The sequence below is a fragment of the Rhinolophus ferrumequinum genome, chromosome 6, assembly GCF_004115265.2.
Source record: "Rhinolophus ferrumequinum isolate MPI-CBG mRhiFer1 chromosome 6, mRhiFer1_v1.p, whole genome shotgun sequence".
Taxonomy (NCBI): Eukaryota; Metazoa; Chordata; class Mammalia; order Chiroptera; family Rhinolophidae; genus Rhinolophus; species Rhinolophus ferrumequinum.
In genome coordinates, this window is record NC_046289.1 from 41,328,313 (window position 1) to 41,342,913 (window position 14,601).

A 14,601-nucleotide genomic window follows, 5' to 3' on the forward strand; every position below is an offset into this window, starting at 1 on the left:
TCACACTCGCGCACATATATACACATACAATCACACATAGACTTTCACACACACACGCACACACAGAGCCTCATACGCATTCACATGTACACACACACACACACACACACACACAGACACACACCTCCCCCCCTAATGTGTGTTTCAGTTCCCAGGCTCAGCTACTCAGTTTGCAGATCACACCTATTCACTGCCCAACCCTGCTGCTGGGTTTAGAGCAGGGTGGCATCGCCAGGCAGGCCAGCCTCTGTGGCTCCTGCCCATCTAACTACAGTGAGCTGGGGCTAGGGCAGATCCAGGAACTTTCATCACCACAGAAATCAGGGAGAGATCGCTCCATCGGGCCGGAAGGGTGCAGGCAGGGCAGGAAGAACAGAACTTTGAGCTAGAAAGAGAATCAGGCCATTGGGCAGGTCAACTTGAAGGTTCCCCAAGTACTGGCCACACGGTGAATTCTCCTTCCTTCATCTCATTCCACATTCAGCCCAGTTTCTGACCGAGGTCACATCTCAGGTCAGTAGGTGATAAAGCCAGCACTGGACCCCAATCCAAAGCTTCTTGTCCTCTCCCACGAGGCCCCTCTCTTTGGCAGGGATCCTTTTCAAATTCACCAAAAAACTTTATGCAGAAAAAAGAAGATGAACAGTTCATAGGTTAACTAGCCATGCTATGGTTTACCTGTTGTCTAATTGTGAAGCATAATCTTATTCCCTCATAATCAAGCTCCTCATCATCTCCTCGTCAGTTCAGCTTTGGTTTTACATGCTCTTCCCATAGGTTGTTTTTGTTCCTTCCTGCATGGGTGGGGGAGGAGTTCTCTCCTTCGGGAGGCTGAAACGGAGAATGACTTTGGAGTCAGACAAAGAATTGTGTCCTGGCTCTTCTGTATGTGAGTGATCAAACCTGTCTCACGTGTATCCTCCCTGAGCCTCTGCACAGGGGCAGGGTGGGGATTGGGATTCAATAGGAGACACAGTAAAAATACCCATCCGAGTTCCTGGCTGATAAGAAATGGCCAGTATACTGTAACTATTAGAATTTCTTGCTTTTACTTTTTAATTATATAACGTCAGTAATTGTAGTGAGACTCAAACATCTGTATTTCTTCAAGAAAAATTGTTATTCTCCTGGGGGTGGGGGTGGGGGTAGGGGTGGGCCTTCCTTCAGAATCACATTGCATGGATTGTCACTTTGCTCCTGTGCTGCGTTGACCTTGGGAAGGAGGTGGGATGGGATGCAGTCTTGAGCATCGCGCACTGTGACAGAGCTGCCAGGGGAGGCAGAAAGGTTGTGCGTGTAACTTCAGATCCCAGACAGCCAGGAAGCCTCCTTTCGTTTGCTCCAGTTTGTCTGCATCCAGTAGTAGTAGTAAATTAGGGGGTGGAGGGTTGGGGGGAATGACGACATGAACAATGTTCACAGCAGGGAAAGGAAAGGCGACACTGTCTTCTGTCTGGACGTGCTCAGATGCACGGGCCAGTGAGGAGTTGGTCAGGATGCATAGAATTCCATTTCCCATTTGCTGAGCCTAAATAATAATAGGTTCTGAAATAGCCTCCATGGGCGCTCCCAGACTGAACTCCCCATCTCTTATAACATGCTGTCCTCTGGGAGGTGAGAGGAGCCAGTCCTGGTGGAAGTGGGAGCGGGAATGCAGGAGAGGAGGGAAGGAGGAGGCAGAGTTCTTTGTCTCTTTCAAGCTCCAGACAACTTGCCATCTTTCTGGGAGATCTTGGTTATTTAGAGCATGCTCTGAGCCCTTGACTGGAAATTTGTCACTGCTTCTTTGGCTACATCATTTTTCTACTCTCATTCACTTTCTGATCATGACACCTTTTCAGGAAAATGGAGAACAAATATCCAAGAAATCAGAATGCCATTGCTAAAGCATTATAAACAGCTTCTAATGACATGTATAGCCAAAGATGCCGTAATGGAAACACACGCTTAATATTTGCATCTTCAGTGTTCCAGTATGAATTTACAGGGCTGCACTGTGGTCCTGAATACAGAACATCTCTTAGCACAGAGCAGGAATTTAAATGCTTCCGGAAAACAAAGTCAATCAATAATAATGTTCTTCTACATCAGGCGTAGTTTGTAAATGTGATCAAAAGACTATCCTATAGAAGCAACACACACATAAATGCTTAGAATAAGAGCATTTTCTAGTGATAAATTGTTTCCAGAATTTTTCATTGTCTCCTGCTCAATTTCTGAAAGTTGTCAAAGCTTAAGAAAGAGGTTTCTAGATCTTTCTCTTATAATGCAGTTGTTTATCAAATACCAGAACAGTCATTTGCCAGGTATAAGGTATTCTTGGGACTGAACATAGACACAAAGACAGAAAATCCGCAAATAAATAGATTTTTGCAATTCACTTATTGTTTTGCCATGTAAAATACTGGGAGTGATTTGAATCAGTAGTACTCTTTGTCAACTACGGTATAATTTTTTTTTGGATTATATAGCAGTCAACAATACTTTATGGGTGTCAGGTGTGAATTACATTGTACAGACAATTAATTGCAAGGCTGGAATACAAGAAATCAGGGCGCTTCAGTTCTGGGTAGCTGAATGAGTTTGGCTTCTGTACTCCAACCTCCAAATGTTACTAAGGCACAGGTTATCATAAAAAGGTGGAGAAAACTGTGGTAGCCCAGCCAGCGTTTGCTCATTCAGAAAAAGAAGGGCTATGAATTCTAAAGTAACAATGAAAGAAATATCTCCTTTAGAATATGTCTCTCATTTTATTGCCCGCTCTTCCAAATGAGACCTTCTTTCCTTCCTTCTTCCCCAGAGCGCCTGGTAAAACTTCTTGAGGAGAAAACTTTTACCCCAAATTATAGTGCAGCTGGGACCTAGTGATAAATGAGTAGCCCTTTCAGCAAGGGTAAATCTACTGTGTGCTTTTTCTTACTCAGCTGTGTGGGTCTAGCCTCCCAGCGTCTGAGTCCATAAATCAGAGCACAGGTGATAAAGGATATTCTCCAACAGATCCCATTCCAGGAATCTCCCCTTCAAATGTCCCCAGTCAGTTGGCAGGTATTTGTGAGCAAGAAGGAAGGTCAATAAGAGTTAATAGCAACGAACAATTATTAAGCATCCACCATGCGCCAGCAGGATTCTGGGCTTTAGACATGTGTATCTTGCAATGCCCACAACACCTAAGAGTAACTGTATTCTTCTCATTTTATACATGAGGTAAAACTATGTGTAAAAAGTTGAACAACCAGTAACCGGCAGCGTTTATGAATTCAGAGTAGTTTCCTTAACCACTACCCTTAATTAGCAGGAGATTTCACGTTGATGAATGCACCAAACCCTCACAATAAGCCAACTGCAAAGTATTGTTATTATTCCCATTTTGTCCATTGGAGTAATTCAAGCAGAGGTTAACTTTCTCCAGGTCAGACTTAGTAAGGGGCAGAACCAGAATTTGAACCCTTCCAAAGCCTATGTTCTTTCTACCACCCCACAATGCTTCCACCAAGCATTTGCATGCATATTATCAAAGAGATTTAGTGCCGAACTTTGTATTTTTTAAGTAAATATGCGAAAAATAATCATAAGATCAAGAGATATAATTTTAAGATTCTGTCCTTTTATTGAAATGAAAGAATGGATGAGGCATTGTGTTCACAAGGAGGAGAGTGGGTTTAGTTTTCAAAGAAGGCATGTGGGAAAGGGAGTTTGTCCCTGTAGTTTACAGGACGGAAGGAAGGATATGGCCAAACTGCTAGGACACGGAATTTTGTATCAGGTACAATGATAATGGCTGAAAGTAATGGAAAACTTCAGGACAGGGACTTAGCCAGGAATTTGTTTTCCCCACGTACCAAGAAGCCAAGTGGTAGGAGACTTCAAGTATTGGTTCAAGATGCTCAAAAGATGCCGTTGAAACTCAGGCTCTTTCTCTTTCCACCCCTGCTCTCTTATCATGTTGGCCTTCTTCTCATGAGAGTCACAAAACATTTGCCATAAAGTCAGGAACAAAAGGGAAGAAGAATGCATCAGCCACGCTGGTCCCCTGTTAGCAGAGGCTTTCTCAGACCACCCCCACACACACACCAGCCACCAGCCAACTTCCACTTAGATGCCATCAATCAGCAGTGTATCCCGTAGCCGCCCCAACAGACAGGGAGGCATGTCTAACTTCTCTGGACATGTGGCTCTCCGCAGAACTGCATCCCCATATGGAGGGGGCAGTGTGGGAAATGACAAAGACATCTTGGTTTAGGAGGCTGGTGTGGAGAAGAGTTAGGGTAACAGGGCTCTACTTGGGAACAGGAAGACAGTGTTGATGAGAAAGAATGTTGTGATGTCCTTTGTGATCTATCTTTACAGGGAAATGGTCCCAGAGCATCACACCTTTGATGCTTCGTTCCCTCCCTCATCCTGTTCTCGACACTCTTCATTCTTTGTGCCCCAACCCCAGATCAATTATTTAGACTTCAGGCTAAATAATTTTGATAATTATCTGATCATCTGACTCCCTGGTGTTTTTTTTTAATTCTTGACAAATAATAGGCATTGAATAAATTATTGCTGAATTAATTACTGATGAGATGAGGAAATTCTAAGCAAATATCACCTGGAGAGGGCCTTTGACTGCAGTGGCCAGAGGTTTTCACTACTACAGAGGAGAAACTATTCAGGAGCTATGGAAGGTGTCCGGACGCCATTGTTACCAGAATCCACATGTACAAATGTTGGCCAGGTGGCCCCAGTCAGACAAGAGAAATCTAGGAGGCCGAGGACTCTTGGGTCTCGGGCCCACACAACCCTGTATGGTCTTGTTGCTACTTCATGTGATTATAGCTCCCTGGTTTCCCTCTTGGTCTTTGCAGAGCCAGCTCTCCCAGGCGCTGAACGGGCTGTCGGACAGGGCCAAGGAAGCCAAGGAGTTCCTGGTGCAGCTGCGCAACATGGTCCAGCAGATCCAGGTATGGGCAGCACCTGAGACAGAGCAAACCCTGGAGGATAAGATGTACTGTGCCATGGGGGTGTTTGTCCGTTTCTTCTCTTTTATTTTTATGTGTTGTGAGGAAATTCCTATTTATTTTTTTCTGCTCTGTGTCTTCTAATACATACAAATGCACATGCAGACCAACTTGGAACATACCCCTGCCTGAGGTGGTTATGTTTGCCAACGAGCCAGAAACAACCTGGTTTTCCAAGTGTTTCCTGTCTTCCACACGGAGGTCCTAATTCTCCACTACTGTGTATTTAGGAAGAGATCTATTTCTTTGTGAACTCAGAGTCATTATTGTTTAGTTTTTGAAACTCTATAGGTTCCCAAAACACCTTGCAATAATTATATCTTATTTTGACGGTAACAAACAGGTCATACTTTTCCTTCCTTTTTTCCTTCCTTCCTTCTTTCCTTCCTTCCTTCCTTTTCTAGCTTCCTTCTTTCATTCCTTCCTGCACCATATTCTATTCTTCTCCTCTACTTTGGTACTTAAATTTTTTCAACCATGATCTCCTGGTGACTACAATTTCATATTGCTTTATTTGAACACAATGATCATCAGATCAGCCAGCATTTAGTAGCTCATGAATTCTCCACTATAGGTAAAAGGGATAAGCCATTAACTGCCTGAGACGCTAAAGTAATGAATTTCCCTACTGTTTACCATTCTTATGTTTTGAGATTTGCCTCACAGAAGTAATCTTTCTATAGGTTACTTCTGTAAATTGTCTTTCTAAGTGAATATTTAACCCATGTCAAGGCAGAACTGGCTTTTTCATGTAAGCCAGGTTTCCAAAGCGTCTCACAACTGATTTCTTTGCCCTTTTTTTGGCATGCATGTCCACGTTAAAACTTTTGATTCCAAACAACCTAACAGTTGTACACTTCCTTCTGTTTTCCAAAGCAATAGAGGTTATCAGTCAGTCCCTTCTTTGCTTTTGCTGGCATAAAATATGCAACCCCAGGCTCGCCTCTGTACCTCGCCTCCTCTTCAGAGCAAGGCTTTCTTTCTGGTCTAAATCAGAGCCTATGAGGACAAGGCTCCCCCTCCCTCCCAATATTGCCCTGCGTGGGACATAGAGAGCTCTTAAATGGTGTTTTCCAGGGGATTTCTCTGAGAACTCAAAAGCAATTGCCATGAAAACAAAACTTAATGTTTGTAGACGTCATTGCTCAAGTAATTACTAATGCACACCTTATATAAAGAAGAGCTGGCATTTGAAATTTACCAAATACCTCTCAGTAGGTCATTATGTTAAGAGAGACACACAGTTCTTTATAACTTTGGGAATAAATTAAAATTTAATAGGCTAAGCTGTTTCTTCCTTGCCAACCCCCAGAAGTTTACAGTTTACTCAGTTGGGTGCTATTGTTTTCAGTGCTGTTAGTGTATACGTGAGTATTCAGCTTTCACTTGATATAAATTACAATAGTTTTTCAGATTATGGTTTGAGAGTCAAAATTACATAAGTAACTTATTGAAAGGATTACCTTTAATGGATGCTTATAATTTAGCGAGAGAATTGCTTAAAAACAAAGACGATGGCATGTACAGATTTAGCTCAATCTAAAAGTTTAACTCCAGCATTCAATTTAAACACCACAGGGAAGTTACCATTCATTTCAATCATGGCTACCCTTCCCCCTCAAGCTGTTGGTTCATGTCTGACTTTTACAGCCTACCCGTGTTCACTTTGCTTTCCTTAATGAAAGGAGGAAGTACGTTTGCCCAGGATTATTCTTATAAACTTCTGTTGTCATTGAATTATTGTTTCATATTGGAGACCGCTGCCATCCTCCTTCATCTTTCTTCCCCTGAATTTAGTGATTCTTTGATCTCTCATGCCTCAATAATACCCCACTCCCTTAGGCTTCCAGCCTTTCTGAATGCCACCTGCCACCACACACAGGTGGACATATGCCAGCTTTCAAAAGGATTCATGTTCAACTTTATTTTATTTACTATAATGCAAACTTTGGAGGTGGTGTCCTTTTGATAAAAATGAGTTCATTAAGTAAGATTGATCTGTTTCAATTTAACGTGAAAGCAAAACACTACCACTGTCAAATGAAATTTATCCAGTTATTTTGAAGATGCCGGATGTGCCTCATGGACAGAGTTGCTCTCCATTCCCGTCAGCAGGGGTCTCCACCCCTCAGATGGGTTGGGGAGCTCTGTTCTCTCTGGCAGCCCCAGGGCGCCCGGGCGCCTCATGGCTGAGAGGTGTGCTTCCTCACGCAGGAGAACAGTGTGGAGTTTGAGGCCTGCCTGGTGGCCCAGTGTGATGCCCTCATCGACGCCCTCAACAGAAGGAAAGCCCAGCTGCTTGCCCGCGTCAACAAGGAACATGAGCACAAGCTGAAGGTGAGTGCTGCGCCATGAGGGGACCGGAAAGCCCAGGAGCAGGGCTGCCAGGTCTGTGACCAGGCTCCAGAGGGGGCAGGATGCCCACAGCCTTGGGTGGCCAGGGGCCAGGCTGGCAAGGAGTAGGCATATCTCTTCCTTCACCACTTTCTTCTTCATTTACCTCACCAGTATTTGTTGAGTGACTCCTCTGGGCCAGGAATTGGTTTAGGTAAACGCATAGTAAAATAAATCGCAAAATAAATCCTGCCCTCATAGGGCTTACATTCTGCCAAGAGGGATAAGCAATGAGCAAGATAATTAAGTAAAAATATCCAGTCTACTAGTAAAAAGTGCTAAGAAACAAACAAGGAAAAAAGGATAGGGAGTACTGGAGACGGGAGTTGAAATTTTAGACAGGATATTCAGAGTGACCGTACAGAAGCATAATGTATTTTTTAACTGAGAGATGGAATCTGCACTTTCCAGAAAGCAAACACAATTTGTCTTAACTTCTGAGGTGAACCATGCCATTGGACAGCTGTACAGACTTTTGTTTACACAGTGGAATCAATTGATTACAAGTCTGGGGCACTAACGGCAGAAAGACTGGTCCTCCTGGAGGTACCTGGTATCCCATCCCTTGTCCATTAAAGCAGCCTGGCTGGATGGGAAGAGCCCAGCAGAGGGGAGCTCAGCAGTGGGCAGTCAGCAGACGTCCACATACGTGTCCAGTAAGCCTCAGCGTGGCTACCAGTGGGTGGTGGGTGGGTAGTGTGCAGAATCGGCCCGGGATTGGGTTGAAGGAGGAAGTGAGGTCGGACTATAGACTCTCTGTTGAGGTTGGGCAGTGGACATCAGGGAACTTCAATAGTGGGCAGCAGTGAGTGGACACAACTGTGAGGGAGCTGGTGGCTGGTGAACAGTCCAGATATCCCCAGCAGATTTGGAACAAGCTTTACTCCCTGAAGGACAAGAGAAGGCCCCATTTCTTAAAAAAACAATAGGATTCCAGTAGGAGGAACCAAGGAAGAGTTTGAAAATGAAGAAATAAGACATCACAGCTTACAAGATTTAGGACTAAAGCTTGGTGGCAGGGAAGCTTCACGCAGGGCCAGGACCCAGTTCGTTGTTACCTGGAATAAAGGATGGAAACCAGTTGCTGACAGGGACGTGAGACCTGGGCAAGACCTGCAGCAAGACTGGCAATGCTGAGCCCTGAGCAGCAGGGTCGTCCATGCTTCCTGTGTGCCTACCCCCCCCACACACACACATCAGGACCCAGAGTCCAGGACAGGGAGCTGGGCAGCATGATAAAGAGCAACGTTTCCCCAGGGAAATTCTCTCCAAAGGTGAAGAAAACCCCCACTCTAGCTGCCTTCTCTAAGGCATCGTCCTCCCTCATCGACCTGCTGTTCCTCAAAACACATTTAGAGCCTGCTTCTTCCTTCTCCAAAGCCAGGGCAATAATATGGCTGGAATGGAAACCTTTCTCCCCTGCCTTTGTGACTTTCCCAGCTGTCTCTCTGAAAGGGCCTGTGGAACGGAGGCAGGCAGAAGGCTGAGCTGTGACCACAGGGTCCAAGCCAGAAAGGGCTGGTGAGGCTGTGCCCCATGGTGCGGTTTGCCAGCAAGACCTCCTCTGGTGCTGTCTCAGGGCCATGTCTCTTTGAGTTTCCTCATGAGACGGCAATAGCGCAGTTTTATCAAGGAGAGGCACAGCAGATTCCTTGATAAAAAGAACTGCACATCTTGAAGTTGAATCTGAACCAGGGCTCTAGTGTTCAGAGAGCCTCAGTCTGTTGATTTAGACCGTGAACCAAGGCTGAGGATCATAACGCTCCTTCCAGAGAGGCCAGTAGTGTTTCCTGGTAGTGAGTCTAACTGGAAGACCCTCTCAGGTTCATCTTCGAATGAACTCAAGCCCCTGAGGGGCACCACACTGGCCCCTGCCTCGTGGGGCCCTCGACCTGGACCTGAAGATAATCAGGAAGGCACCAGGCTTTCGAGGGAGTCACCCTCAGTGGCCTGTCTTGTGCACAATTCACTAAGCACTGAACAATGGCAAGTCTTATTGACATGGCTTTCTCTAACCCATCAGTTCCCAGGCTCCAGTCTCCTAAAATCTGTGATCAAATTATTTGCTTATAATTCCCTAAAGGACTGCTGGACGGTGTCTCATGGCAACATGGGTAGTAATTCCTAAAATGCGGAGGAAGAAAGTGGAGGCAGTATTAAAGATACTGTTTTTTACTCAAAACGTTTTACATGTATCAATCTTACATATTTAACTGCAACAATCTGGGAAATGTTAGTAATCCATAAATATTTTCATCCCAGATATTCACACTAGGTTTGAATGAAAAATTCTTCTAGAGTTACCATTTTTTATCTGAATTAAAATCTAGAAATGCTCTCAGATGTGATTCTGTAGTTGCCCAGCGAGCAACATAGAATGAGAATCCCTAGTGACCAAGCTCTGGCTTTCATAATAGCAATAGCTAACATGTGAGGACACTTTCTTTGAGGTGGCACGATACAAATGGTGCTACAGGGATCAACTATTCCGTTCCTCACATCACCTCTTCAAGGTCATTATTACTATTATTCCCATTCTAGAGGCGAGGAAACCATGGCACCATGATATTAAGAACTCGTTCAAGGATCCAGAATTCCTGTCCTAGTAACCTGGCTTCAGAGCCCAGAATCTGGGCCACGGCACTCTACTGCCTCTGGCTGGTAGAGGTACAAGGCAGAGAAGGCTTGTCCCCACCCACATCCATTCGTCAGTCAGCCAGCACCTACAGCACACCTGCTAGGAGCTGAGTGCAGGGCAGGGCGGTGGGGGGAGAGAGTGACACAAAGGTGACTCAGGATGAGTCCTGCCTTTACGGAGCTTTACATTGCAGTGGGTGAAATAAGTCACATCCACAAAGGACTCCAACACAGGCAGAGCGAGCTTCCAGGACAGAGGTGGCCAATGCCATCCATACAAGTTGGGAGGAGGGAAAAATTACTTCCAGCTCAAAGGGTCAGAATGCACCACGGAAGAGCTGGCATTGGAGTAGCCCAAAGTTTAGGAGGTTTGTGTTAATGGCGGCTTACATTCTTGCCTCCAGGATTCGGTAAAGCTGTGAGTGAAGAAGATGGTGGTGATTAGTCCAGTGCACCCTGGTCTTGCTCCATCCAGTGAGTCATGAGGACCCATGGATGTGTTCTGTTCCTGCCACCTACTCTGTTAAAAAAAACTCACTATAGCTCTTCATTTTAGCATGCTTCAGAAACCCAGAATGTTTATTGTTATCGCAGAACTCAAAATGCCATTTGAATCACACACAGCTATCTAAAATAAAAACACAATTGTCTTTAGGAAATGAGCTGGACCCTTGGGGTTCTCCCTCTAAATAGGGGGCCAACCATTTTAGTATGTAGCCATAAAATTTTAACTTTTTCTCAATGGAAATCTCGCTTTTAAAATATTGCAGACACTTTCCTGGCATCTTTAAACAGAAGAAGGTGAATAGTTTGTGGTAAGTCATAGAAATGGTGACTGCAGTGGCGATTCCTCCTATGTGGGAGAGACATAAGGGCAGGAATCCGGATGGAAGAGGGAATCAAAGATTGACAAAGCATCACTTATTTATCATTTATTTATATCGAAAAGTGGCAGAGGGGCGTGAAAGCTCCCAGCCCCCCTTCTCAGTGCTGCCTACGCGGGATGGGACTGTATGAAAATCATTTATGGGCTGTGCTGTGCACGCAGATGGAGACGACACAGGAATGGCTGTAACACGTCGGTCGCTGGGACTCCATGTGCCGTGACAGTGGCCTGCCCCACAAAGTGCACTGAAGCGCTTGGCGGACGCTGAGCTGAGGCAGCTGCCTGCCCTCATTCTACCCTGCCCAGGGCGGAGTTCCCTGCCCCAGATCCCAAAGGGCTACAGAGACAGGTGGCTGGTCATCCCCCATGGCAGCAAAGCTGTTCTGTCTTCTGTCTCAAGCGATTTGTTCCTCTGCTGTTTCAGCTGATTGTATCTGTCACTACTTCTAAAAACAGCCAGCAGTGCCGATGCTGTGACTGCTGATGCCAGCCTCCATGTCTCCTTCCCTCTGCTTTTCCTCTGCCTTTTCCCTTTCTTGTCACTTCTGTTGCTACTCGGATTTGTGAGAAAAGACTGGTCTTTTATAGACATCACTTGCCAAGCGCAGTTCTCTTTTCTGTCTTTGTTGGCTAACCCATCACTCACACTCCGGCAGGGATAATCTTACGGTCTTCCGCTTCCCTTTGGCTGAGTTCTCGGGGGGCCTGCTTTTTGCTGACACAGGAGAGTTGTGTGTGTATTTTTCTGGCAACTTTCTCTTTTTAAGCAAGCCAAAAGGCTACGGATGCTGGAAAGTGAGTGCATATAAAGACAGTCTTTATCATCTACTCAGGCCCCTCTCTGAAAGCACTGATTGCCTGAGCAGATTGAATAGTTCTGCTTCTGAGGCAAGATGGATCTGAGCGGTGAAGAGCCCAGACTGTGTCATAGAGAACAGGGTGTGAGAACACACTTTATCATTTACTAGGTCTCTAACTGCGGGCAAGTGTACATCTCAATTTCTTTCACCTGTGTGTCAAACAAGGCTGAAGTAGTCGTCACCTCATAGGGCCTTGTAAAGCACTGAGCACAGTACGCAATAAATATTAGCTATTCTTATTGGTGTTATCACTGAGAGAGCATGACTGGAAATCTCATTTCATTCAGTACACTGAGGAAGGACTCCAGGGTTTTTCTCCCCATAATACCAGAGTTCATAGCATAGAATTAGCCTATAAATGGGTGTCATGGTCTCTAAACTTAGGAAATTGTTTAGTGGACTGAGTTTGTATTTGATCACCCTATAAAATAGTTCACAGAATTTGGCGATCTATTTTTAAAAGCTGAAAAAAAGGCTTTGAGACATATGCAGATGTGACCATACTTTAGAAACACTGTTTGAAATGTAAATTACAGTTAATGCTAGTCTGTGGTTTAAAAAAACACTGGGACCAAAATATCTATTATATTTTCAAGATGTGATGAACTAAAGCAAATGTCAAAAAGCTACTGGAGAGAAAAATTGCTTTTGTGTTCAAGAAATATTACTAAGTCATATTTGGAACGACTGGGCAATATCTGGTGGCCAACAGAGTAAACTGGATCCCCAGGTTTCTCTCCCTCTGTATGTTTTGTTAACGTCCTTCCCAGGTCTTCCTTGGCTGAGTAAGGACCTAAATTGTCCTCTCTGTCTGTGACCCTCACAGGAAATTTGTGACAACACTTAAAATGCACCATTATGAGATCTGTGCTTTTGGGGGGAACTTTACAAATGTCATTTTTCTTTTAGTAAACTGAAAGAAATATCTGAGAATTATTTTTATTTATGTAATATTCAGAATTTGAAGTTATTCTACAGCCATCTTAAAAGTGTTCTCTCTCCAATATTTTAGAATGAATTCATGTGTTGCAATAGGTGTCTTCTTTGTTACCTTTCAACTCCAATGTCCTCTGGAAAAAGAAAATTATAGTTATTCAAAAACATTCTGGAAAAAAAATCTAATCTTTAATTTCCACGTGTGGTTGGTAAGTTAACATACCAACAAAATTACTCAGTGAGAATGCTGAGGGATAATGATAAAGATTATTGTTTCATAGAGCTTTTCCTTTTTACAGAAGGTTTCCACGTCCCAATTATAGTTACCGGTAGAATGCTTGATTTTGAATCCTACTGTACTGCTGGATTTTGTTAGAATCATTATTATTATTGTCATTGCCGTCTTTGTTATTATTTACCATGTATTGCCTGTTATATTCCCATTATGTTTGCAAAAAAAAATAATTATATGGCCATATCATTGAGTACAAATTTACACTAGGGATATTATTGCTTGTCAAAGTGCTTACTTCAGCTAATTTGCCATTGTTTCATAATAGGTAAGTAAGAGAGAGGGAGAGAGAGGAGAGAGAGGAAAGAGGTGGGGGAGAGAGCAAGGGAGGGAGAGAGGGAAAAAGGAAGGAAGGGAAAAAGGAATACCTGCCCAAGCTCACAAAGAATTTTAAAATAATTAGATAGTATTTGACCGACTACAACCATTACTAAAAAGAAAAGACAACACATTTAAACCAGTAATCAGCTCAATCCCAATAAAACTACTGGAAGGAGGTCAGTTGGTTCATTAAAATGAAGACATTTGGGAAAATTCGGCACACTGTGGTAACTCAAACCCTTCAACTGCCCTCAGCAGAACTCTTTAGGGGTCCAAATCTAATAATTTACCCACAATAATTATTGATTACAAGCCCATCATTAATGAGGAATTCCTTTCAGTCTCATTTGGCAAATTCTGTGATTCCCTGCTTCCCAGCGTGTCGGAGCAAGTCACAGAAAGTCTGTCTGGACTAGAATGTCCAGGGTGCCCATGGAATCACCAGGATGTCATCCCAGGCAGCTGGAGTTCACCATGGTTAGGGGACACACCTTTGAAACTCCCTACCCACCTTGGCAATGCTAATGAAGGGCGGTCACAAAACTTCTTTAACACCCTCTGCCTAAACCCAAGCATGAATGACACTCCTTACCTCCAGAAGGCTTTATACACACTTTGAAGATGATGGAATGATCTATTGTTCTTCACTACGCCTCACATGCTACAGAATGCTGTCCTGCACGCATCACTTTTACTGCACTCACCATTGATGGTACATGTTCTCTTGTGTGGGCGGGACTACACTAACATGCTTACCTCTCCAAATGGCTTGTGTTCTTTCCTTCAGTAACTTTTCTATACCAAGGTATGGTATTCCATGCACTAAGTGCATGCTTTGCATATGCCACTCAGTGTTTATTGATGAGGCTGTCGGTGGCATTCACACTCTAGAATAGAAAGTTCACAGCTTTACTGTTAAAATCTCAAGTCTTCCTCAAAACAGGTACATGTTTTATTTATTTACTAGGCCTAAATGATCCTTTACTTGATTCAAAACTAAAAGCCTCAGGCTTGTCTTTGAAATGGTTACTTGCCAGTGTGGATGAATGAATAACACCAGTACAGAGGGTGATATCAAGAGAATGGGGAAAATATTTGCCTAAAACCATGTGGGAGGATGGTGGCATGTGAGAAAATAAATATGTTCTTTCTTAATTTAAATGTCTCTAAAGTTTCATTGAATATAATGATAATATAGGAGATAACATTCTACTCTAGGAAAAACACAGGAGACTTCTTTATTTTAGTAGATGAATCTAATGGCCAATGCAC

At 43.8% G+C, this 14,601-nt stretch overlaps 1 protein-coding gene across 8 annotated transcripts in view; it reads left to right on the forward strand.

The window, feature by feature from the left end:
- TRIM9 (tripartite motif containing 9) overlaps positions 1–14,601 on the forward strand; it is a 104,443-nt gene that overhangs the window by 49,924 nt on the left and 39,918 nt on the right. For all 8 annotated transcript variants that reach the window (XM_033107766.1, XM_033107763.1, XM_033107761.1 and 5 more), the window contains exons 2-3: positions 4,851–4,946; positions 7,218–7,340. In XM_033107766.1, the coding sequence (XP_032963657.1) occupies positions 4,851–4,946; positions 7,218–7,340 (219 nt within the window). The remainder of the gene's footprint in view (positions 1–4,850; positions 4,947–7,217; positions 7,341–14,601) is intronic.